General features: G+C 35.1%; 1 protein-coding gene across 3 annotated transcripts in view; it reads right to left on the bottom strand.

Moving 5' to 3' along the window:
- The window catches only part of UBR3 (ubiquitin protein ligase E3 component n-recognin 3), a 119,187-nt gene that overhangs the window by 33,248 nt on the left and 58,272 nt on the right, over positions 1-27,667 (bottom strand). For 2 of the 3 annotated variants that reach the window (XM_086465043.1, XM_086465045.1), the window contains 7 exons: positions 27,075-27,163; positions 18,892-19,041; positions 18,236-18,369; positions 14,071-14,181; positions 11,676-11,888; positions 10,722-10,858; positions 6,081-6,166 (listed from right to left, as the gene is read on the bottom strand). In XM_086465043.1, coding sequence (XP_086321169.1) covers positions 6,081-6,166; positions 10,722-10,858; positions 11,676-11,888; positions 14,071-14,181; positions 18,236-18,369; positions 18,892-19,041; positions 27,075-27,163 — 920 coding nt within the window. The remainder of the gene's footprint in view (positions 1-6,080; positions 6,167-10,721; positions 10,859-11,675; positions 11,889-14,070; positions 14,182-18,235; positions 18,370-18,891; positions 19,042-27,074; positions 27,164-27,667) is intronic. The other variant, XM_086465044.1, reaches the window with a different exon arrangement.

Below are 27,667 nucleotides of genomic sequence, written 5' to 3'. Positions count from 1 at the left end.
ATGATGTGTTTATTCCCCAGTCTCCCTCATATTTATGTTTTTGAAGGACATAAATAACACACACTTCTGTCACTAAAATCTCTGCTTTGCTATTTTGATCCAGTCTTCCCTTTTTTCATTCAATAAATTAGTATTCATATTTACAATGTCAGAAGACCACAGAACACAGTGACACAGCAGTTCACAGCAAGTGGAATTCAAAACATCTTTGCCTCAACTGCCCTGTGAAGATCTTACCAGACTAGAGACATTACGCCCTTCTTCTCCCAAAGTTTCCTGGTGCTATCAAGAAGACTGTAGATTATAACAAAAAGACTTGATACAACCAGATGGGACTTGATTGTTATAAGGAGATTGAGGAATTTTTTTCTCCTAGTAGAGATTTATACAGTCCACTTAGCAACAGCAGCTGCAAAGACTTGCTGGCAGCATCTTCCCCTTCATCACTGATGCAGTAGATTGGAATCAATGAAGAAAAAAACCCGCGAAGGTCAGGAAAAGCCTATTAAGGCATTAAGACACGAACAGTCTTTACAAAATCTTAAGACTTAATTGGTGATGAAGCAGCTAATTATCCTTGACACCAAACTTGCCAGTGTATGAAATCAACTTTAGCAACAGAATTCTAACGGTAACTATCTTTGCCTCTCCCACTAGGTATGAATGGCATACCAAGGTTTTTAGGAAACAGGATAATCTGTTGGTCAGAAAAACTGCTTTTTCAAAGTTAGCATGAATGGATGGGCACCAAAGATCTGCAGATTGCCAGCTCCTAACTAAAAAAAAAACAACCAACCAACCAACAAACCACAAAACCAAACCAAAAAGGCCAAACCAACCAAGCACAGAAACCCACTGTACCAAGGCAAAAAGCATTCCTGAAAATGACTTTTATTCTTTTTGTTTTCAGTGGCTGCAGAGAGCTGGGGAGGAATTTTTGCAACCATATTCACATTAATAGATTACAGGAGGGACACGGTTGCAACTGAGCAAAAGAATCTAAAGAATCAGGTTTCTCTTCGTACAGGAATGAACCACACTTAGTGGTCCCAAGTATCACTGGCCATACTGATAAAACGGAGGCAGCCATTACTATCAATGTGGTTGAAAACATTGATACAGAAGGAGCATGAAGAGCTTAGAAAATGAATCACATCAAGATGACTTTCTGTGCTCACAATAACACTAAAAATGAACAACAGGAGAAAAAACCCACCCAAACGCCCCCCCAGTGGAACAATATGATTTCTCAATGGTTAGAACCATCACAGAAGATATGAAGATGCTGGACATTTTATTTAAGGCAAGCTTACACCAGTCTTAAATACTTTTTCATGTCCATTTGTAAATTAATGTCCTTTCCAATTAATACACTTGATGCTGAAATGCCAGACTCTGCTATCTGTGGAAAGTGTAAGCATAAGGAGCTCCTATACAGGGAAACTGAAGCCAGAGGACAAGGTGATGGAATATTTAATCCTTCCCCAAAAAATTCTAATCCTATCCTTATCACAAAGCAGAAAACGAAAAAAGACAAGAAAGAAATAAGGAACTATTTAAAAGTAAGAAAGGACTAGATCATAAATTCATTTATAGATAACTTTTGTGGAATTGTTCACCCATCACTGCAAGACTACCAGAGTAACAAAGACAGAGAAAAACAAGTTAGAGAGATACAGAAGTCATACAGAGAAATCCCAATTATTCAGCCTTAATATTGTGTTCTGAAGCTGTTCTATAAATAGAAAACAATGAAAACAAAAAGCAAAACACCAGATCTCTTAAACTTTATAAGCCAGAGAAACAAGACCTGTACAACTGTTATGTATCATAATCATCCCCTAAACCCAAGCGAATTTTCAAGGCTATAGACTTTAAAACTGTGATGTGGTCCTCAAAATAGGACTTGAGTTTTAAATAACAAGTATTGGAGTCTATTCGCATTTTTTGGTCGCATACTGTTAAGTAACACACACTCATGCAAACACACATATAAAACTTTAAACCTTAAAATGGCAGTTTTACAACCAAATTTTCTTCATCAGTCTTCTTGCAGAGACTTGATCACTGCCACTAACAGCTACATTAATCATTCTTAATTTTACTTCCCAAAGGCAGCTGGCCTCATGGTGCAATCTACTAAAACAGCTCTTGACCTATTTGTTCCCACCATCATCCCTGACGCTCGCTGCTGTAACAGCTCACCTTGGACAACATATTCTGTTTTCTGCAATATCTAATCACCAAACTTTACAGTTGTTACAAGACTAATACAGAGCAGTATGCTTAATCACAAGAGAGACACCTCATTCTCTCACACGTAAGAAAAACAAAAATGGGTTATATTTTAGATTACTTCTGCTGGACCTGACATGAATGACATTTAAAAACCAAAAGCAGTTTCAGTACTGTGCAAGCAAGACTTTTAACAAAACAGTATTCACGTTTTAGATAGGGTATGGATTTTCAAAACTCATTCTTTCCTCACTGCATAAGATGGTGAAGAACTTGAAGGTACATTTTAAGGGAAACTTTAAAAACAGGATTACCTATTGGAAAAAGAAATGAGTATGGAAAGATAGTAAAATCTATTATAGTACATATATCTAAAGAACTGCAATTTTGAATCTCTAAATGCACCAACACAGAAGAGGCAATAAAGAAAACTCATATAATTATATAACTGTTTAGTTAAAACAAACCATGCTATACATGGAAAAGTAATTCTGCTCCCACTAGTCATATTTAGCCTAATGTCCAATACCAAATATAATAATACTAAGTGTAAGTACTGTACAGGTCTGTTCTAGGAGAACCCCATTACCTGACATTAAAAATCAGGCTATTTTAATGCAAGATTAAATATGACCAGTTTGCAACATAACGGTTCTACAAAAGAAGTACCAATACAGAACATAAACAGCACGCGAATGTTTTAACAATGAATAGATGGCATTTACGTTTCCATGCTGTTTAACACAACAGTACATTCCTATACATAGCGCCTTTCACTGAAAGCTTTAAAGGCCTTCTTTAATTTTTCTGAAGTGCAAAATGGATATTAAAAACACCAACATGACCGATTTAGATCTAAATATGAAAATTTACCATTCTACCCAAAATGTGGAAAAGAGCAAGTGCATTCTGTTTAAATGCTGTCCCTACCCCTTCGTCAGAAATATGCACTAGAATCCTTAGAAGTCATGCAGCTGCTAAGGGAAAAAGCACTACTTCCATGTACAACACACTCAGTTACCACACAGGTTAAGAAAAACTTTATAGTAAACAAATAAAATGCAATGTATTCCAAGAAGAAACAAACAAACAAAAATATCAAAAAATGTTACCATGTTAAAAAAACCCCACCAGGATCATCAACACTATTTTCAGTTCTAGGAAATACTCTACCAATTTCAGATTGAGCCCTTGTGTGCAAGTACACGAAAACAGCCAAATCACATCACAGGGAAAATATTTTCTTCTCTCTAAATATGGACTCAATTCTGAAGACAAGGATTTAAACCAAAGTTTTCCTTACTGGGCTATTTTACTCTTTATATAGACAACTAATGCACAGTTTAACAGCGGATTTGATGCTACCAAAAAGTGATGTATTTCATCAACATTTCAGGTTTTGTAAACTAAGATGTATTTTTAAAAGCAATAGTTGATGCAATCTTACTTAAAGCTTCTCATTAAGAAGACAATTTCCATGCTTATCAGGTTGAAAGTATCTTTAACTTTCTTTAAGTTTAGTTTGTTCCAGTAATCTATTTTGATGAACAGACAACATGGGTTTGTTTTCTGAGACTTACAGAAATAATAGCAAAATAGTAAAAGTGATGAAAAAATAGGTACGATATATAAAGTTAAACAGGACTTAAGTTTGTCTTGATGAAGTAACAATCCAGCATAAGACAATTCTCCCGTGGAGATACATTCCCTATGTATCATTTCTGATTTTGTAATTCTCCAAAAAGAAATTTCCTCCAATGATTACAGTATTCTCCATGCACTTCAAGACTTGAGGAACACGTATTAAAAATCCTGACTGATCTTTTCACTGGCTGTCAGCAAAAGGTATACCTTCTTTTAAAGTCAGGTCCTAAATATGTAAAAGCCCTTCTTATGTAAGATGAGGTTGAAGGGATGGCGTGGTAAGAAAAAAATTAAATAATGTATTATACAAGCCACTTTGTGTCAGCCACCAGGCCTCAGCTCGGTGTAATTCTTTTCTTTCCTTCTTTCTTTTCTTTTTTTCTTAAAAAAAACCCCAAACAAACAAAACCAACTTTGCGGTGGTTCCTCCCATGGTGTCAACTGATATAGTTCAAACAGAAACAATGAAGCTATAGAGATGTGCACCAAGGAATTTGCCCAGCACTCTGGTGGTTCAGCCATTCTCTGCAAAATCATAGTCTTCCAGCACTTACTGACATTAGTTGGTGATGAAGCACCATGAGAAAAAACCGTACGCACACACACATATATATATATAAAAAAAGGTTTTGATCAGGTACATGCAACACAAATTTGGTACCGATATGACGTCAAACATTTCAGTGTTGTAAGATGTAATGAATGTATTTCATTCCACTTTTATCTTCAAAAAGAATAAAAATCATACAGAGAAGCTGAAGTGTCCTTACTTTGAAAAACTATCAATAAGCTAAAAACATGACCTTACGGATTATAGGTCACTTCCCTGCACACATTCTTCTAAACTTTAAAGTGCCAAGACTTATAAAGATCTTGTATGGCTAGTAAAGCCATGTGAAAAAAGGGGTACACTCATTATGTGTAACATCATTATAAATTTTTTCACCTTAAATATTTCAAAAGCTTTTCAATTTTAAGCTGAAATCTCCACCCTAAGCTGCTCATCATGGTCTTCCAAATAACAACGTGCCTGTGAAACAGGTAACGCATGCAGCAAGCTGCTAAAATTCAGGAAGAAAGTGTCCATCTTACTAGGTGAGCATATAACTAAAAATATATCGTAATCCAAGCAGAAATTACTTGTACAGCCTTGATTTTGTTAAATGCTTCAAATTTGCAAACAGTGATCTGGCAATGTTCTTTTAACACATGCATTTTTGAGGTACTAATCTCTGCTGCGAAAGGGGAGGCAATGACGGTGGGGGGAGACAATGGTGTAGGGTTTAAAACAGCCTTTCACAAATCACAACACATGAATGAAAACAATTGAAGTGCATTTCCTGGCAGTAACAGAAAGCTCTTATCCTAGAGAGGATGTAGACAGTATAGCACGTGATGGGATTTCTTTGGCGGCTCATCACCTCAAACGATGAGGGAAGCATCACTCACAAATCACGTACCAAAAGGCAGACATGGGCCTAAGCTTTCTGACATTTTTACTACTGAATCTACTGCTACTGCTGCATGAGCTTGATTTAAACAAGCATTAGCAGCAGTATTCTGGCAGGCTTTCCAATTTTTCCTGACAAAAGAAAATGTCCATTCCTAACGGTTTATATTCCAGCAAAAGATTAAAACATTTTATGTTAAGTAAAAAAGCACTTCCATCAAATAGAAATATTACAGATTTCATAACAATGAAGATTTGAGAGTTTCTACCAAAGAAAATTTGCAAACCTCTCCTGTCAGAAAGGAGCCAGGAAATTAAAGTCATTGGACATGGTAGCTGCAGATTTCTAAGTATGAGACCTAGTCATGAGCTACATTAGCACTCAGAGAAACAAATTTCTCTACTATTACTAGCAACAGACAGGGTGAAACAAAGCTTTCCTGTTTTACCCTTAAAATACTTTTAGTTTTACTCATAAAAATGCAAAATTATTAAAAAATATTACATGGATACTACAAAAATTGATTGCTAAACAGATTATACTCACAATATACTCACAGCTCTAATGAATAATTTGTGCCAATTAGATTTCAGATTTCTCAAATTGCAGCAAAACCAAAGCCTCATTATGGCAGAAAAAAAGGTTCTCAAAAGAAAAAAGGCGACATAATTTAGAAAATGTAAGAAAGAAGTAGACTTCTTTGTTTGATATGCTAATAATTTATATTGCACTTCATAACATAAAACTTACTTAAACATGATCTTTTCCCAGCTGTGCTTGCACCTCCTGAACATAAATTGCCCCCTCGATGGACCAGCTCAAGTTCCAAGTTCGTTCTGCAAGAAAAGCATAATGGTGTTGAATGGTACATCATTATTCAAGCTTCTACAGACATGAAAGAGTCACCACAAACTCCCAGCATACACTAAATAGAAAAATACTGTAAACTAATCTTTACTGTGAGATACTGCCAAAATATGATGCAGAGTAAAACAAAATTTATCAAGATGTTGCCGAATGTGATTTTAAGTGGTTTGATTAGCAGGTACTACATTAAGAAAGCTGCTACAGTTGTGACTGAAGAATAAAAAAAATATGTTAATTCTGAGGCTTTTTTTCTGTATGCACACATAACTTCTCGATAATAAGGGAATTTATGTGCAAATCTGAAGAAACAATATACAGATTAGCTAAAATTTCAATCAATCAGATATGTCTAAAAAGTGTTCTCTATTGGCAGAGCTTTTCATTTGCTTTAAACAAACAGACAGTACAATGGCTATGCCATCAAGTAACTAAGTATGAAAACAGTCTATAATGGAAGCATTGACCTTTATAGATAAGTCCGTTAATAAAAGCCTTGGAGGTTAATTCTGAATGAAACACTGGTATTCACGGCAGCTCATTAGTATGAAACAGGAGTTGTGTCACTAAATCTCTGTGTGTCACACTGATGCTTGCTTTCTTAGTATTATTGTAATCTGATGCTTAGGCACCAATTGTTCAGGTCAAATTCAATATCTATGTTTCATTTTGGAATTTAATGTTTCAGTACGGCATTAACCCCACGACTTGGAGCAAACAATTTACGTTATGTTCTCTGAGAGTTTGTTTTAGCAAGTCAACATACATTTCTTTAATTAAAATAAAGGAATATAATTCTATTATTCTGAAATGTAATTGCTGATTTAATCCCAACTGCAAAGCTCAGTCTAAACATATTTTGTTCTTAACTAAAAACCAAACAATTTCAGGTTCAAGATAATGTGACTCAATACATATTAAAATCTATTCTAGAATTTTAGGCACATACTGTATCTAAGCTAAGAACACACACACACACATATATAAGAAACTAAAGGATGACTATTTTATTAAAAACAAATTATTTTTTAAGAATTTCAGCTCCATCAGCTTGAAAGAATAATGCATGTTTGATATGCAGTGTTTGTTAAGATACTTTCATACATTTTTAAAATAGTAACATTTCAGAATATTACTATCCCTAAGTTTGCAGCTTATGCCACCCATTTCTGAAGGAATGCTTTAATCCTCTCTACTCAGAAAAGGCAATTTAACATTGATAATGTGCCTGCTCAGAGCTCCATCTGGTTGCTGCTGATAAGGGCATCTGTGCGACAGGGGAATTTTCCACTCTTCAGGCGATTTGCAGTGCTCACTGAACTTCTAAAAATCTACCAGCACGGAAGCAGGGATAGCGATTTCGTCTTAGTGGACAAAATAGCAACTGTAGATCAGCATGTGCTAGTTCATCATGGAAATACAAAGGAAACCAGTATGTTTTATTTCTACAAACTTTCTGATAGGTAATTTGCACAACAAAATTAATGGTAGCCTTCCATTAAAACGAAGATAATTAAGATTTAAGTCAAAACCACTACCTGAATGTCTAAGAACAACTTTCTAGATCTAGAATTTTCAATTTCCTTTTCATCAAGAACTATGTACATTTTCACAAAACAAACCCTAGGAATAATTCTGAAAAAAAACCTCTTCTTGATAACTATGAGGGTTATATAGTACTTTTTGCTGTAACGAATGTAAGGAGAGAGATTTCTGGAAATACATACTCCATCACACATACCATACCAACTCTCACCTCCCACACTTCTTCATTGCCCCCAGCTCCTCAAAGACAGCAGCTGATAGTTCAGCTTTCTTGGAAACGCAGATGTTAGCCTTTTCCTCTAAGACAACTCTTTCAAAACATACCTAAACTTCAGCATGAAAGTGCACAGTAGAGAAAGCATCTTCTGTGAAACTGAACACTTCTCCTTTATAAAATGTTCTACACCAGGTACAGCCCTAAATTGTTTTTGAAAGAGACTAGTCTATCTCCTCCCTAATTCAAGCTCCCTTCTGCCTTGGTGATCCAAGTACCATCTGCCCTCTACTCAAGAAAAGCAGAGCTCTCGGTGCCTATTCTTTCATCAATAAAGAAAAACCTGTGTCATCTGACAGAAGGAGAGGAACACAGAATAGGCTCTGAAAGTATCCTTTGCTATCGCAGCCCCCTCAACACGAAGGAAAGCGAAGAACGAAGAAAATCTATGAATGATTGCTTCCTCTCTCTAGAAATCTTTGCATCGTTCATTAGATTTTGTAGAATACTGTCTTTGTCTTCCTCACTCACAGAAAAAAAATGAGAAAATGGATTTTGCTCAGCTGTACAGATTCCTGATTATAAACCAGCCCTATTTCATCCCTTCTTGTGGGCTTTCATCAAAGGAACATATTGAAGGTGGGGTGGCAAGGGTGACTGCATATTTCTCAGAATTCATATCAGGACAGAGTAGGGGGAAGTAAAAATGCAATGCCCTTTCTAGAAAGAGAACATATTTGGATGGATCTCTTCTTTCTATCGGGACAGAAGAATCAAGTTAAGCACTACCACTTTTTCGACTGCACTTTACAAAGGCAACATACATATGTAAAAACCCAGGTACTGAGACACAGACTGGAAGGAAAGAACACAAGGTTCTTGTATTAGCCTATACATATCTGACAGCAAAAACAAAAGCTTTGTTTACACAGCCAACAAAAGCAGAGACCTATTGCTATGCAATACAGAAACAGTCCTCCAAGACACTGCCACAAATGACAGTCATCAATGCTATGAATGTGGAGCTATTAAAATTAAAGCTAGGCACACGACTTGTGAATGACACACTATACTAATCTCAAATGTCAGCAAAGACAAGGAGGGATGCACATGAAAAGGACATAAATTTAACAAGGTAAGACCGCAGGGGAAGGGGAAGGTAGCTAAGAAGCTGCTCTTTCAGCTATGCATGGAAGTCAGAATGCCAAGACCCCCAGTGCCTCTTCTGCTAGGAAAACAGACTCTCCCACTAGGTGGTAGAGAATTTGCTTGTCATTTCTTTTCTCTACTACCAGTGACATCTGTCTGGGTAAGCAAAAGTAAAGTAAGAGAAGTTCCCATTTTCCTGAAGCAGAAAGGATAAGCTGCAGTAAGTGGTTACATCTTGTTTAACCAGTAGTATTCCCATTCCAGCATGCAGAAATCCACTTCAAAGCTGGCCTCCAGCTGTAAACCAGCATCTTTCAAGAAGACTGCAGATGATATCATTTTCTGATTGAAAATGGAATATCACTTATAAGAAGATTAAGTGTTTAATTCACTTGCAAATACATGGAGTCAATAAAAATATTATTGCATTCAAATGCTTACTTAAACAGGGGCTACTTATCATCTTGATCACTTTATCTGTATGTTAGATTAAATACCAGGAAGGAATCCGTAACAGTTGTAGATGGTCTGACCAAAACCAATGAAATGTTTCAGAACATATGAAACTAGAAATGCCCAAAGGTAACTGGTTGGTAAGGAACACAAGGATATCATTACCTCCAAAAGAACTGGATGGAAATAAGGAACAGACAGGCTGAATGACAGGAATAACTTGCAGAAAGCAAGTTACTTTAGTCTGCAATTTAAATTGCGGAGAGTCCCTTGTTCAGATACTTAAAATTAAAGAAAACATACTAAAATCATACACAGAATATTCTCAGTCTGGGATACTCAGCAACCAGAGTTTATGAAACTGCAGTGAAAAATGCTACTGGATGATATCACTTCTATGCTTGCACCTTCTCTGCAGCCAGCACCTTCCCTGCAGGCCCTAGTAAGTCAGAGTTCAGAAAATTATTTGCTTAATGAGTATTTCAACTTCTTAAGGGAACACCCTGCATTACAGTAAATCTGAACAGATTAACCATTCAGAGCACCTTAACATTAGTGGAAGGAGGGACTGTTTGATGAATCAATCATCACAGAGAAAATGCTGGTGGTTTGACACTTTTTTAGAAGTCTTATTCACATGAAGAGAGATTCCTGGTTGCTGATGTAGAAAAGACTCCTTCTGTGATTCTCATTTAAGTAAATAAAACTAATGTCTGATGGACAGATTAAAAACACCCTGTGATTTAAAAACCAGCAATATGGCAGTGATATAAAAATAATCTCATTCTGCTAAGTAGTAGGAGAGGAGATTTGACAGTTTGGGAAAGGAAGGTAGAAAAAGAAATTAAACATAAAAATTTGATATAAGGAAATAAAAATCTTGGATAAAGAAGAAAACTAAATAAGCATAAGACAAAATGTTCTCCAGGTTTTGTGCCACTGCTGCATATACAAAAAATGAACTGAGAGGCACATCTTTCCATCTCGCAATGCCTGCATATGAAAATCAGAAAATGTAACCTTTCCATGTTAAGTACTCAAAAAATACTTTTTGGAGAGGATGGAATATTTTTTTAATTATTTGTTTTTAAAAGAAGAAAACTGAGTGAGTAATACCATTAGTAAGAAACAAAAGAAAAAAAATGTAAGAAGAAAAACATACTCACCTGGCTACCGAATACATAAACAGAAAATCATTGTCAGGTGATCCAGGACTCTTACTATAATCTGTATACTTCTTTTGTGTGGTACTTTTTATGTCTTTCATTACAGATTCCATTTCTTTACTGAGATTGGTTTCAGACTATGAACAAAGGCACAAAAGAAGATTAGTTAATTTTACCTGAAGGAATGCAATAGCTGATCACAAAGCATTTATAAAAACACATATTTATAAAAACACATTGGCAGGTTATGAAAAATTATTCATTAAAAGCCAATATTCTATCTCACAGAAGTGTTATAATATTCTGAAAGTTATTCTGATTTATTCTGAATATGAAAACATCACTGTTTTGTCCATCTCCTAAGTTCAAGAGTCTCACTGCTTGCATTGCTTTAAAGTATATTTGCACTGCATAAGTACATGAAAATAACACAAAGTATATCCATCAAGACTGGAAGGCTAGCAAAATTTAACAAATTAATTCTATCATTCTGAGCTGAGAAAGACCTCATGAAGCTTTGTGCAAACTGCTTTCTGTAAAACAAATAATCCATACCTTAAAATGGTCTTACAGACATTCTTTAAATAGCTTCCAGTTACAGGGTACTGGTGTTTTTACATTGTAAAGAAATGATAAATTAATTTTATATTACATGACCCAATTCTACGTGAATTACTATGGAGAGAAGTGAAAATGGGCTCCATAAAAAAAATTATATTAATCTCGTTTTGTCATAGCTTTTTAATTGTTTGGTTTTAGTAGGTAATGCAGTAAGTGCTGTAAATATTTTAAAAAATCTTGATATATATATAAAAAAAAAAAAAAAGTATACTGTCTTCCGTATCAGAAGAAAATGAAGTTTCCCAGGTTGTCAAGTTTCTAAGAGGTCATAAATGCAACATAATGTAAAAACTGAAAAGTAGAAGCAAATTAACAAGGATCTTTCTGCCTTACACTGATGCTTACTGGGAAAGTTCCCAGCTGTTCTTGAAGATCTTCCACCTCTTGTACAAGATCTTGCATACACTTGTTACTATGACTTTGCCAAAGGCTTCTTTCCACGTTGTTTCCAGGATAACAAGGAAGAACACTGTTAGCAAACTGCCTACAGAGGGGACAGGTAAATTCTCCTTTGTCCACTGAAAAACCCTGGAGGACCTGGTCATTCTAAAAGAAAATAAAAAAGATGTAGCTGAAATTTGCAAAATATTATAAATCTTTAGTTTGATACTTCAGGTGTCTAGCTGAAGAACTAAGTCTAAAACCAAAAACTGTAAAGAAAGTCATTGGAATAACGCCTCATTTTAGTGAAAAAGGTCTTAACTACTAGAGATTGTCTTGCAAGCCTTCAACTCAACTAGTTTTCCTAATTGTTAATTTACCTTCTTTGTCAACAATATCCCCATAATAAATCAGAAATACTTGAATGGGGTATTTTGAACATTTCAGATGTGTTGTCTCTTTCCATCAATTCCCATAAATTTTCAAATTTATCAAAAGGCAATTTTATTTTCAGTCATGAGAAATATTTGAAGATTTTTTTGCAGAAGTACAGGCTGAAAAAAACCTAATCAAGTAGCCACTGGAGGGCAGTGTGACAAAAACTCTGATTATTTCCTCTTTATCATGGAAGGATAAAAAAATGGACACAGAAGTACATGTTCGGGAAGTGAAGACATCTCTCGAGCACTCCTGTTACAGGCAAGCAACCTTCATGAATTGCCTCAACGTTTTCCCACTCCTGGGAGAAGAGAGCTGCTAAGTTAATATTGACTGTAATTTAAACTACAAGCAATCAGCCCAGAATGCTGAGGCTTTTACGCACCTTTCTGGATCTCTGATTGAATTATGTAAAAATAAATGTTTTATCCAGATGAACACAAGTCTACATAAATTATTTCAGTACTAAGAATACTAGGAAATAGTGAAAATTATGATGCACTCATCTAGGTAGTAATAATACATGCTAGGATCAATAGTTCACTTAATCCAGAAATCTTCAAGAACACAATGAGATGGAATAACAGTTTATCTCAAGTTTAAGTGAGAAACCACCAGAAAAGGGGCTTCAGTGTCTATATGATGCAAAAGATTACTTTCCCAAAATTCTAAATGTAAATGTAACCTAACGTAAATTTAAAAAAAAAAAAAAAAAAAAAAAAAAGTAAAATTAAATTCTACTATGAAAGCCCACATTTTACTTAATTATCTTGATGATACAATTACCCCTGAAAGCATCTTTACGGTCATATATAAAAGAATAATTTATCACAGGATCCAATAAGGGTGGCACAGCTTCCAGTTTCTCTAGAGGTAAGTTTCATAGTATGACCAATGCTGATACTAAAAATACAAAGCATTACTCATAGTTTTCCTCAAAATGGAAACAAATTAACAAAACTTACAAAAAAACTAAAACTAAAGAAATACCACATAAAGTAATCTTGAAGAAAAAAGCAGTTTCATATGCAACAAGATGTCATCATTTAGTCTTTATTTTATTACACTAAATAATACAGAGAGAAATGATAGCTTAAAATCTGATGACTTCTGCACTGCTGAGCTTGTGATAACATTCTATGGTGCCATTAAGAAGATCTGCAATCAGGCTGCAAGAGGTTGAGGGGGGTGAACCAGGCCAGCAACATCCATGGAACACTACCCTGTTTACTCAGACCATGTGAAAACAAATGGATGTCTTTCTAGCCAATAATTTCTGAGGCTTGACTAAAAACCTGTATATTAAACCCATATGTAATAGTAATTTCCCAACAAGGAAAAACATACATGCATAATTCACAAGAGTTAAAACTATTTTAACTCACTTCTCTAAATGTCATGTATATACATAACACATACATAACACATAGAGACAAAAGTCTAACTTTTTGTAACTGAATTTCCATATTAAGAATTAACCAAAAGCACAAGTTTATATTAGTAAACTCCTCTCCCATTTTTTCTTCAGTTTCTCTGTAATTTCTAACTCAAGTTAAACATCAAAATAGGAATCTAGGAAACAGAAGTGAAAATAGAATGCTGTACCTGAATATGCATGCCAGAACAAAAATTGCCAAAACTCAGTGATTTAATCTTTTAACGGGGTTAATTTAGTCAAGTATTTTTTTCTGATATATCAGAATAACTGAAAACAAAGTACTTTTGTCAATAACGGCAAGATGTAATAGGAGGTTTAGTATCTATAGTTCTTGAAACATACTAAAAACATCTTGTCCATTCACATAAAACAAATCTTTCTTTCTCTGAATTGAACAGCATAAATAAAACTGATTTCACTAAGAACAGTTCAGATCCAAATTAAAAAAAAGAAATCTTTAGTTTTACTTACCCGTAAAGATTCCATGTAAGATTTGTGACAATCTATGTGTAAAGTGTGACCACAAGTTTGTACATAAACACCTCCTTCCCAGCCTATTGACACAGCTTGCAGGCAGGAACTCTAAAACAAAGCAAAAACAGTAAGAAAAAAGAACAACAATATATATAAAGGTATTTACCACATCTTATTTTAATATTTAAAAATATGTAGCTTTTTATTTGCATGCTATTAATTAAAAGACATACGCTATGGAAATAAAGAAAAATTTTATTTTACAAAGTATTTACTTATGCTAATATACATGGCTGTCATTATTTAGGGAACTAATCATGCCCCTGTACTCGGCACTGGTGAGGCTGCACCTCGAATGCTGTGTGCAGTTTTGGGCCCCTCACTACAAGAAGGACACTGAGGTGCTGGAGCGTGTCCAGAGAAGGGCAAGGAAGCTGGTGAAGGGTCTGGAGAAACAGGTCTGATGAGGAGTGGCTGAGGGAACTGGGGTTGTTTAGTCTGGAGAAGAGGAGGCTGAAGGGAGACCTTATTGCTCTCTACAGCTACCTGGAAGGAGGTTGTTGTGAGGTGGGTGTTGGTCTCTTCTCCCAAGTAACAAGTGATAGGGTGAGAGGAAACGGCCTCAAGTTGTGCCAGGGGAGGTTTAGATTGGATCTTAGGAAAAATTTCTGCACTGAAAAGAGTGGTCAAACATTGGAACAGGCTGCCCTTGGGAAGCGGTGGTGTCATCATCCCAGGAGGTGTTCAAAAAACATGTTGATGCGGCACTTTGGGACATGGTTTAGTGGGCATGGTGTTGTTGGGTTGACAGGTGGACTTGATGATCTCAGAGGTCTATTGCAACCTAATGATTCTATGATTCATTACACTATTCTTTCCAACAAAGAGTCAAACACGTAAGTTAAACTTCTGCAGTTCTTGTCTCATAAGATAATGACTTCTTTAAAGAACCTCTTGTACTATAGCATGAAGACAGCTCTAACTCTACCATCTGTTCCAACAGTACAAGTTATCCCACGTACAAGCACAATACACTGCTCCAATACACTTCATTCAGTTTTGTATGTGACCAAAATAACAAGATCACAGTTACATAATTAAACCCCAATCTGTTATTAAAATTCAATATAAACACTTAAGGTTTTTCATGAGTTGTTGAACAACACAATATATTATACATCATAAAGCAGAAAGAGAACAAATACTTGTTCAGTGAATTGAGTTTTATACTAGGATTGTTTTGAAAACATTAGCTTTATTCAAAGACTGTACTTACAGCCCACATGTCAAAGACAGCTACCTCACTGGTAGTTCTCAGAAAATAACGAACTGAAAAAACAGTCACCACTGGCAAATTTACGATAAGGTGTTGTAGAAAATTCTCTTGCAGAATACCTAGCTATAGTCAGTCTAATGATTAAATCCCCATTTCTCAAAAAAAAATTTCATGCACACATTGAAATGTATATTCTGGTTACAGATTCAAAGAATAGAAAAAAATTTAGGGCTACCAGAATTGGAAAAGAATTTTTAGTGTAGACTCACTATAAAATGATCTTAAAGTATGATCCAAAACCAGGGTACTATTAATAACCAACTCTGATTGCTGCATTTTCTAAGGATGTCCTAGCATCTCCTCTTTTTTTTTCTGCATATGAACAGGAAATCAAAACAAAACTACAAATTCTAGCTACAAGACATGTTCCTATTTACCTTGCCTCAATCTGACATTCATAACGTGCTATGACTCTCTCAGGCCATAGAACAAGAAAAACATTTTTTTTTTCTCCTGCTGGTTCCTGCATGATTTAGTAGACTGCACTATTAGTAAGGTCATACGATACACCCAGATAAGCCCCATAGGACAAATGTTTTATTCAGGAAAAGCATTATATATTCCATGTATTTAACGAGGCTACTCAGTAGCAGCTGCGAAAGAAAAAAAACAAAGAAACAAACAAAAAAAACCCAACCCAACCCGAAAGGTCTTTGCAGAAAGGCTTTACTGTATTACTCTTGAGTTCAGAAATAAAGGAGATTCTGAAGCAAGCCATAGGCTTAGGGTGGAGCACACCTATATCAAGTTATTGGTTACAAAGTCCTATGTGATTCTGAAAATAGTCCTATCAATCTCGTATATGAAATTTTACCTCCTAAACCTTAGTCATACCTCTCCATATCAAAAATAATCATTCAGTGATTTTTCCGTTAATGGGCAAGAACTCTACTCCTTGACTGACAGCAAGCATCAAATTTCAGCTAAGAAAGAGCAAAAGAAATCTCTATGGAAAGAATTGACTTGTTTTGCCCAATCTATATAGAGAATGTAGCTTTTGAATATTGTTATTTTTTTTCTTCTAACAGAATAAGCTAGATCATGTTTCATAACTGAAGTTTTTACATCTAGGTGAAATTATTCACTTGCTTCCTGAAATCTGTTGTTAGAGGATGGACACTTACTGGCAAGGACACGGTTGACAAACAAAAGGACTTATCGCTTAGCTCAGCTGAACAAGACACTCAAGACATTAACAGATGTTTCCATTTTTATGCCAAAAGAAATTTAAGGATTAGTTCTTTCATGCAGAGACTTTTTTTTTTTTAGCACAGTAGTGATCTGGAAACTTGAAAGCAAAAATAGCTAATTCAACTAATACTTGAATCAGGACTGGAAAGTTTGAAAGCAGGATGCATTTGCTCATTGCATTACAGTGTTTTTTAGACTAATTTGTTGGCAACGTTACTGCCTAGAAAAAGAAAGAAATACTTCAGTAAGATCAAGTTTTTCAGTAACATTTTGCTTGGAACTCCTTCCATTTGTAGTATGCAACCATGTAAAAATAAAGCTACAGTATGACTTCAATTTTTTTTATCACTTCAGCAGGAAAAAATATTAACTGTTTGAAACAATAAACAAACATCATCAATGTCAAAAGAAAAGCTTGTCCACAGGTTCCTTCTGAATTAAAAAAAATAATCTTTTCTTCAGAAATTATTTCCTGCTTACATCCTTAAAACTTTACTTTCTAGCAAGGAAATGTATAATATTTGTCCCAGGAGAAGGTGCTTTTCTGAAAACATCTGCCCAGTTTTTAAAGCTATATCAAAACAATTATGAAATTTACTCTAAATTAATCTACATAAGCAACCTTGGCTGCATTTGGCAAATTTCAGTTATCTGTGGATGACATATTACAAGAAAGCTAGCAATTGTGTCAGAGTAACAATTGCCAGTTTCTCTTCTTTAAAGACAGTATTTAAGCTTCTAAAGGCTGATTATTTATTTAGATCTGCCTAAGAGCCATTATGTCACCTGGGACTAGTCTATAGGAGCTAATTTAGGGTCACAGATTACCTATTCTTCTTCCCCAGAATGCTTTCTCAGGATATTTAATATAATATCTTACATGGCTGTTTTATACACTAGCAAGGAAAGTAAGATTCAGCACTTCCACAAAGGCCTACAACTGAACACGTCCTGTTAAGCAACAAGAATTGGCTTTTAAAATTAAACATGAAAAGCTGTAATGTGGCTTTGTGAAGCAATGCCAAACTCCACTTGGAACAGCTAAAAGAACTGCCAAACAGACAATAACATACCAATTAATGTAAAACTGAACTTCAGTAATGTTGTGCAGAGTTGAGGATTCAGCAGAAGAGGGTGAAGTCTTCTGCTGGTCCTTCCTTCCCATTCACTCATCCTCCCCTTCTCTGTAGTGGCTCAGAAAACTATTACAGGATAAAACAACCCTTGCCACTCACTCTGTGCTGACAAAAACCTTGATCAGGGTCTCTGAATGGCCACAAGAAAACTGGTGCTTTGAAAGTAACGCTTAAGACAGCAAAACTGCTTCACAATTGTGTGGTCACACTGAATGGTGAAATATCTTCTTCTAGAGAACATCTGCATGGATATTTAATGACTCGCTAGCCTGTAGATGTACTAGATGCCTATTCCAAAAAAAAAATATATAGGGGAAAGCCAGATGCTATATTTATATATAAGGACCCTATCAAACATAAACATTTCGTAACTACTGTAACATGACAAAGTGTTCACTAAATGTGGAAATGAAACCAGGAGTATTCTAAGTTGTAATTTCATCTACCTTTTTATACAAATTTTTCATAAGTGGCAGTATTGTTCATATGAGAAACTTACATCTTTAAAGTATCGCTGTAAAGTTGTAAGCCTCACATCATGCAGTGCTGCACAGGTATCCCAAGGGTATATTTGCTCCTCTTCAGTAGTTGGTAGTTTCTTTGGCTCAGTGCTATTGCGGCATTGTCCCAACACTGTATGAAGAAAAGTAGCAATAATGCAATGGATAACAATATGCTAAACAATTAAAAAACAATCAATCAGGAAATTCTGGTTTGTAACTACTATGTGCTTTGTTGACGTTGAATAGTAAAAAAAAATATTAAAGAAACTAAATGCTAAAAGTCGTGCTTTTGCATTTGCACATGAAGTGTGTATATATATATACACATACATACATGCACACATAAACACACATACGTACATATAGACACACCAATGGATATTTTACTTTATTTTATTTTTCTTTCAATATGTATTATATACTGCTGGGTTTGCAAAAGCTAACAGGAACTAGGAGGGGATGAAAGTGTTCGGTTTTCTCCCAAACATTTACAAATTTTCTCTGTACCCATAGACCTACACATGTGCCTCATGGAGGACCATCAACAAAAAAGGAGACTGTCTTTCCAGGCTCCATGAGATACAATGGTATCTGTATACACATACTAAGAGCTGCAGAAACACTGCTTGTCCAACAAGTCACACATTCATACCTGAGGATGCTTGTAACAGTACAACTAGCCCTGTAGGTCTGTCTTCAGTAGAAGGACCACTTTGTCCACAAATAACACAATCATATATTGCCTCAGAAACATGCTGTTCTGATGTGGCTACCTCCATGGCAGTATCAGCATCTGGTGATTCTAAAAAAAAAAAAAAAAGATAAGAAAATTTATATTAAACAGAGAGAAAGGTGCATCTGCATTGAGACATCAATGAAAAGGCTCTAAAATAATTTCTCTAGTTTACCTACAGCTGAAACTAACCTTGCTGCTTCAAACAGAAAGACACCTGCACATTGAAGTACAAGCTTTCCCATATTCAAAATAACTTCTAGTGGAATTAAATGTTTACTTCAAGTTCTGTATTAAACTTGATCTCTTTAAAACTTCTATAAAACAGATCTAACTTTTATTTCATTAGATATTGTATTGAAAACTCTGAACACAGAGATAAAGGGTAATGAGTATGAATCTCTACTAAAACCAGATTTGCTCATAACTGACTGACAACAATCAGAAGGAAAAAGTTAATCTGGAGACCTTAGAAATAATTTTAAGATGCTTAGATGAAAGTGAATGAAACATGCAACTGAAAATTAAAGTTGGGGTTTTTTAATGAAACTTGGACAATCTTTAAAAATTTGGGGTATATTAAGAGATCAATCTGCTGCTATGTAGCAAATGTTTAGTTTAACATTTACTGTATACAAGACGAATCAGAGATCTGGTTTTCTAATGGTCCATATTATCATGTCCTAGGTGCACAGACAGAAATGTTCAAGGCTATGGACCAGCTTCAAATTATTGAAGCAATTGCACTTAACGTAGCTTTGTTCACATGACAGTTGGTGGTGCTAGTTTCAGAGCAGGAGGTTAACCAAAATATTTTATGTTATGTTACAATCAAAGGTAAGAATTCTTTATTGGCTTGAAAGAAAAGCACTTTAGGACTAAATCATCCTCTCTTGACTGCTCAGGAACACATACAGTCAGCTGAGAATATAAGGGTGCTTGTTTCTTTCCTAGAAGATAATTTTTCCAAAGGAAAACACTTCCTCCCTACCTTCAACCATGCCCTTTATCCCCTTCATTAAGTAGGCCAAGGTGCTGGATAGAGAACCTAAAAACCTTAAGTGCAGCAACAGTCCTCACGCAGAACTGCTTCTAGGAGAGCTGCTCTCTTCTGAAAGTCCACCACAAGTTTGGCACAGGAGGCCTGTTGCTGCTATAAGGAAATGTTAGATGCCAGGCAGCATCCTCCTTTGCTATGAAAAGCTCCATGCAATGCTCTCACTCACAGGGCAGAATCAAAATTATACTGTCATAGTAACTATTGATTTCCCAGTCAGTTATTGAGGGTTATATGAAAATGAACTCCGATCTTCATTGACATACAGTTAATATTGCACACACATCTATCACCATCTAGTGGCAGTCAGATGTACCGTGAAAAAAAAGCAGAATGCATCAACTGCAAATGTGTTTTATTTTTTAAATCCAAACATCCAGAAAACCTAGGAACAACTGTAGCACAGAAAGGAGGAAGTAAGCACTAGAGCTATTTTTTATATTTAGCATCATCTCATAATTGTGTAAGGCACACTCACGTATACCTGTGTATCAGAAGCACACAACATGAGAATTACTAGAGTTCCAGTCGTTTTATTTTTCTTTTCCTAAAATATTGTTGATACAGTATAAAATATGCATCTGTTCAGTATTTTTCAAGAAGTGTAGAAAGAGAATATAGCGTGTCAATCTGATTTTGAACAACTCAATAGAAGGCCTCAAATCAGACAATATTTAATTTACAAAATTACACTCATTCATCATAAATTGCATATTTTAAACCTTAAGGAAAAAAATACAGATCTTCTTATTTAAAAGGTGTTTTTAACCAAATCAGTATATGCAGTCTATACTTCTACTGCCCATGTGCAACAGGCACATCAAAATCAGGCTAATTTCATTTTAGAACTCAATGATCAAATGCACGTTGCCCTCACAACTACTTAGATCTAGTGCTGGCTACTTTAGCAAACAATAAAATTTCAAGGGAGCTAAATTTCTAGCATCAAGGAAGACTTACTAATAAAATCATTTCCCCTAGAGCTACTGAAAGGAAACAAAGTCAACTTACACAAAATCCATGAGTAAGAGAAACAGGCAAGAATTTAAAATAATTAGGCAGACCAAAAAAATGCAACCAAACAAAAATCCCCAATTCTTTTTGAATGGACTACGATAAACCTCGATTACTTGCTTAAACTAGTTGTTAGCTTCTTTGGAAGATAAGACTTGGGCTATGGTTTGTTTGAAAGGGCAGTGTAATTCCTGGTGTGAAAATACATCAGTGGCAGTCCGGAAAAATGAAAGCAAGCTAAGCATATAGATATGATCTAAATATTGTCTTTCTTGCCTCCCTGAGTTTCACTTCTTTGAAGCTCCTGTGGAGGCAACAGACCCTGCCTCATTAGCTACATGATCTACCTACATTGCCAAGGACCAGGACATACACGTTTCACCTCAAAATACTATTGGAAAATGAGACAGACTCTTTCCTGCAAACTTCCTCCTAAAATATTTCATTAATGCATTGATACTTGTGCATATAAAGTAATTCCATGTCTCCATTCTACTTCACTTTCAGTTATATATTTCCTGTTTCACATGGAGAAAAATAAAACTACACTGCATTTACTGCAATAGTATTCATGTGGAAGCTTAAAATGCCCAGAAACTTGTAGCTCCACTTTTTTTTTTTTTTCTCCATTTCATATAAACAAAAGTACAGAATTGCTTTGTGTTTTCCACAGCAACTTGTGAAGCACTTATTTAAAATGATTGGAGCTGTAATGCTACTTATTAATTTGATGTAGAAAATACAGGGGGTTTACCAATTTTTAAAGCATGAGCTAACATTTCCTAGCTCCCCAGATGCCATTATAAAAAGACAGCTTCATAAAAATGATTATTTTATTAAATGTCCCTTTATATCAATGGAAAGTCTTTATAGCTAAACATTGATTGTAATATAACATAAAATTCCTTCTATTCTGGCTAAACCCCCCACCACATCACCACCAAGAACTGTCACATGAACAAAGCTGTATCAGTTGCAACCAAAAGATGTAGAATACTCTAAGTCTCCTTATTTTGCTTCGACTGGTGCACAAACCCCCAGTGTTTTTTGCTGACACTAGGAAGGAATTTCCATGAAAATAAGCACTTTTGTGTTATGTCCCAGAACAACGTTGCCTTATTGAGGGCCAAAGGAATCCTTTGCCAGCTACTTGTTAAGATAGTGATCTTGAGGCATATTACTCCACCTTTCAAACAGGTTTTGTAGGAGTTTGCAGCTTCAATTTGCATGAAAACCAGTGGCACCCAAAACAAGACATCTTGTCACTCTGCTGGAGATTCAGAAAGTAGGTAGTGGCAACAGGAGAAGAAGGAAGACCAAGGTGGCTTTAGCTGCTAGGCTGAAGGATGGCTTTACTAGCCAGGCAGCAGTCATACAAGACAGCAAGTGTATTTTACATCAAGCATTCTTTGGAATGCAACCAAGGATGCTTACAGTTTAAAACTCTGATTCTATGAAGGTTTAACCTAATTGATTTCACACAGACTTGTCCTGAGTGTGTGTGAAGGAGCAAATGGGAAACACAAGATAAGGCACATAGTACTGGTATCAATTCACCGAGTTTCTCTCATGAGCTTTGTCTAACATTGTAACACACCCCACCCCCTTACAGTGGGTTCTGTGGCTTTTCTTTGTCCTTTTGAATTATTTCAGAAATCTGGATAAATATGAACCTCAAAAACAAAGATAAAAACACTGAAGGAGGATGAAAACATTTAAATTGTGACAGAAATCCAGGGTAATGCCAAATACTATGATTCCCATGGGTTTTTAAAGAAGTTAATTATTTAGCTCTTTGTTTAATTTTGTACCAATAGGAGCAAGACACACAGTTACAAAATCCTAGCATTTCCTACCTCCTAGCAAATACCGTCAGTCTGCTAAAATCTAGCACACTGTTTTATCACAGAATGCATTGCTGCCTGAATTTTATCTCATTTCTACTCTCCAGAGCTAAAGATTCACTCCCGTTCTGTCCCCTATCCAGCAAAACCCCAGAACCGAAAGGGCTTTGTAAACACAGTAAATATAGTTTACAATCTCTGTTGACTGTAGTCAACATTTTTCCTGCTGTACACATTGTGTGTCAAAATGGCCCCTTGGCATCAAAGCAGCCATTAGTATGCTAATATTCTTTGCCCTGACCCAGCATATATATTCTCAAGAGATCAGTACCGAATTTATTTTTTTATCTGGGTTCAGAAGATTGAGTGTTAGGAAATGTATGTCACCTTGCATTAATACTCTGCACTTCTTTTTAACTCTAGGTAAAGAACATTCACTTGAAGGACAAAATGACGTCCTGTCAAGACTCACATCATAGGAAAGAAGCATGAACTGCATACTTATGACAAGGCATTAAAAAAAAAAAAACCACATTGGGTACTTCAGAGACAGCAAAACTACTGAAGCAATGCAAGATATTTTAATATTTAGAATGAATGAATTTACAAATTTTCACTAAGATACATTTGATTTGATTAAGTAGTTCAGCAGCTTGCCTGGAATGGATCATAAAATTTCATGTTTATAAAATTTAGGTAGACAAATCTTTACAAATATCACTGCAGTTTGTTAAAGGCTACTACTAACCTGGAGCAGAGGGATTAATTTTTGTTCTTATCAAGTCCTGCCTGAAAGGCAGTGAAGTTTCACAAATCTCTTGCATGGAGTTCCACATCACAACAGATAAACCATAGCCTCATGCTGAGGTAAGTGCCCTCAAAACAAAGATGTAAAAGCAGCTATTATGAGGAGACTAGAAGGCTTGTGGAGTTGACACTGTATGTAACTACATGCCAACACATTTTTGACTCACTAGACATTCTCCTCTGATACTTCAAGAGCTCTATCTGCTGCTCTTAGAACAATGCTTCTTGGTTTATTTTTCTACTTTTTACATTTGTCCTGCAGTCAGCTAAAGACAGCACAGTGGATTTTGTTTCATCCTAGTTCATTAACATAACTGTTTCTAAATTTCACTTAATTACTTCCAAGCAAGCTTGAATGGCAATGCAGTTCTGCAGATGTCACAGAATATAAATAGAAAGTAACAGGGGGCACAAACGGAAAGGGCTACGCTACATAATCTGAACTCTTCCTACAGTGATTACATGCAAGAAAATACCAACCTCTGCTTTCAGAACCTCAGATGAAATTTGTGAATTCCAGTTCAAATAAATAATTTTTGCTGGTAAAGTGAGACACAGTTAGTATTGAAAAATGAATATGTAATTGGGTAACCTGCTTTTAAGCCATGTTTCATTGCAGCATCCCAATAATCAAAGAAGAGGAATGCCTTAGCGGGTTAACGGAGGCTCTGTGCACTTTAATAAACACTTTGAAAACTATTAAGTTTGTGGCGTTTCAATAAATAATCTTTAAGATTTGGCTATTCTCCATTATTCCTATCATCTTCTAGACACATTTATTTTCAGAGTATTTCCAGTCTTCTACACTGTCAAGAGAAAGTTATGAAGCACTTAAATTTTTTAAGTGCTATACCCAAAAAACAATTATACCAGTTCTCACATGCTACCACTGAATCACATCCACCTTTCATCGAGAAGTTTTAAAAGATGATGATTATAATAATAATTTGCCCAAATGACAACTGAATCAGTTACAAAGCCAGGAAGCTGAGGCCTCACCATCCCTGCATTCTGACAGTGTTATTACAGTTGCCATAAACAATCAAAATTAAGAAATAAACCTACTGCTGAATTTCAACCTATAATAAAAGTAACAGGTAACAGAATTTGAATGTGTGAGAGGGGAATGCATTTTAACAGGCTGATTTTTAGTATGAAAGGATTTTTTTGTTTTCAAACATACTATTTCAGCACAGCTATGATACAAAGCAGGGTAATATTTACAGTAGCTTTAAACCGAATCACTCCAGAAAGACTAGTTTCAGAATTCTTACCATGTCTTGTATTTTAAAATTAGAGTAACAACAGTTTCTGCAACTTTTTCTGTAATTTGCTGTAACAAAGCCTGTATAGGGGCTGAATTCACAGCTGAGCAAATTACTTCAGTTAAAAAAGAATAGAGCAAACTAAAGAAAATATTCCCTGCAAATAATTAATCTAGGTTTTGAAATAAATTCTACACACGGAATACATACTTCCTTTCTGCGAGCTACTTTAATGTCAATCAGAACATAAAAGCTAGTTAATACTGGACTATAGTACAAATTCAGTGAATTTTCATTACAAACTCAGAAAACAGTATGGCAACCTAGAAGACACTGAAAAAAGTGAAAAAGCAAAGCAATTACTTGGCTAACACAATGCCTGGAATCCTATTAAGTCGTTGCCAAAAAACATGCTCACGTAGAACAACATTATGAAAATGTAGTCCATTAAGTTGATTCTATCTATTGCTGTGCATGACCTGGTATAATTGATAACACTACATTTTATGTTGCGATAGGCGAAGTTAATTGTTTAAACACTAAGAAACAAAAAAAATTTAAGTGTTGCATGCCCAAGAACTTTTTAATGCCAAATTGTAAGCAAAAAGGCCCAGGTCTGCCTGCTACAGAAATTAAGGGTTCTTTTTAATATTTGACATATGTAGCTAAGTGTCCCCAGTTCTCCACATAAATAAATGCTGTGTAATTTATTGTTTTAACTAGTACGCTTTATCCACAAATCAAAGCAGTTACTTTAAACATAGCTTATAAAACTGAAGCATGGGAGTATTTCTGCATACATATGTGTATCTGCAAATACAGCTGGCAGGTAAATATCTATAGATACATACTATTTCATATATAGTAACATCAACTTTAAAGTTGCAATATCAGGAATTCAAAATACAGGTGGCTACAGAATCAAAGTTTCACAGTCGCCCTCTATTAGCCACGACAGTAAAAAGACCTAATTTTTAATAAGCAAACTGCATGTTTCTTCTTCCCTTCTTCCTTACTTCAGCAAATAGATTAAGAAGAAATAGCTAATCCTTCAATAAACATGACTTAAACTCATTTTTATCTGTAAACTGCGTTGTATCGCACACCCTCCAAACGTAACACCATACATAGTCATTAATTTGCTAAAGAAATTTCAATGATTGCTGTATCCAAGACCTTCAGAAGTATAAAGGAATAAATCTTCTTAGCAACCTATGAACTGAAGGGAATTGAACAATTTAAAAAAAACCCCACTTTTTCAGCAAAAACAGTTGTCAAAATATTTCTTACCAGTGCTTAAACTCAAACCAAACCTACATAGCAGATAATACTTGACTGAAAGAGAGGAAAAAAAAAATCCTGCTTTTTCCTATCTAAAGTGCTAATTTTCAATGAAGTAAACCAGATGATGAAAATATTTCCTATTCCTCAGTTAAACACAAGCAAACTAATCAAGATTACAAGCTTCTAAACATCAGAACCTGAAAGAATTTATCCTCAAGAAAAACAAGAGCTGATTCTGCTGCAAAGCCTGTACTTGAAATAGAATTTGTTATCACTTATAGCAACTGAGATGATCTAAAAAATATGCTTTCCTTAATTCTATACACAAATTTTAAATGCAAAACTTCTACCTTATTAAAATTTGAGGCTTTATGAAGAAATAATCTCGAATTTTATTATTAGATCAAAGAAAACGCAATTTTTAAAAGACAAAATAACTTTGGGACATTTTATATTAAAAGGTAGATAGTTTAAAACACATCACATAATACACAGTGGATGAAATTATTACATTTAAGAAAAAAATGAATAAAACTATGACCTACAGATAATGTGTTCTCTTTTAAATATTTTCAAGATCATTTAATCTATTCCTTAGCAATTACGTATTCAGTATTATCTGTCCTAGAAAACACAACTTTAAGCCTCTTAAGAAGTATTTAGCGAACAAGTGGATAGAGTAGCACAATCTGAGGGGAGGGGTTTTTGTTTGGGGTTTGAGTGTTTTGTTGTGGGGGTTTTTTAAACTTTTTGAGTAAAACCCTTAATACTAACATGGAAATAAAATAATTAGAAAGAGGCAAGCGGTTAATCACACAAAAAAAACCTTACCAACATCCATGGCAGTTTCCATGAAACTCTTCTGCCTTGAGGCAAATTCAGCCAACAATTTCTGTTGCCGTTCTCTGGCCTTCTGTCGTCTGAGTGAAAGAAGGAGGCGGGGGGGGGAGCGGTTAGAAGAGGAAAAAAAAAAAATTAGTTTACAGTGTCAGGCCAACTACAGTTGCCAACTTCAACAATATAATTCAAAACTCAAGTTTTCTCTAAATCAAAGATTAATTTGCAAGCCAAAAAAAGGAATCTCTTGCCTTAAAATCTGAGGTTTTTAAGAAATAGAGTTATTTTCTTTTGAGTCTGGAAGACAAGAATAAGATATCGACCTAAAAAAACCTTCAGAAAACCAAAGGATCTTTTAACAGATTAGGACATAGCATCATAAGAACAATGTAAGACCTTGTTCTTGAAAGTTATTTTTCTGTTACATAAGGGAAGAATAACAGAGTGAAATCTCAACCATTGTACAAAAATAAGCACCCTTGTGAACAACCAACATTTACAAGATAATAATATATAAATTAATAATAACAATAATATTTTAAAAAGCCTACCTTGCTCACTTTTTATATCGACGCCAACAGAAATAA

This window comes from Leptosomus discolor, chromosome 5, assembly GCF_034619465.1.
Source record: "Leptosomus discolor isolate bLepDis1 chromosome 5, bLepDis1.hap2, whole genome shotgun sequence".
Lineage (NCBI taxonomy): Eukaryota > Metazoa > Chordata > Aves > Leptosomiformes > Leptosomidae > Leptosomus > Leptosomus discolor.
The sequence above is the reverse complement of the archived record's forward strand: the minus strand, read 5'-3'. Positions and strand labels throughout refer to the sequence as shown.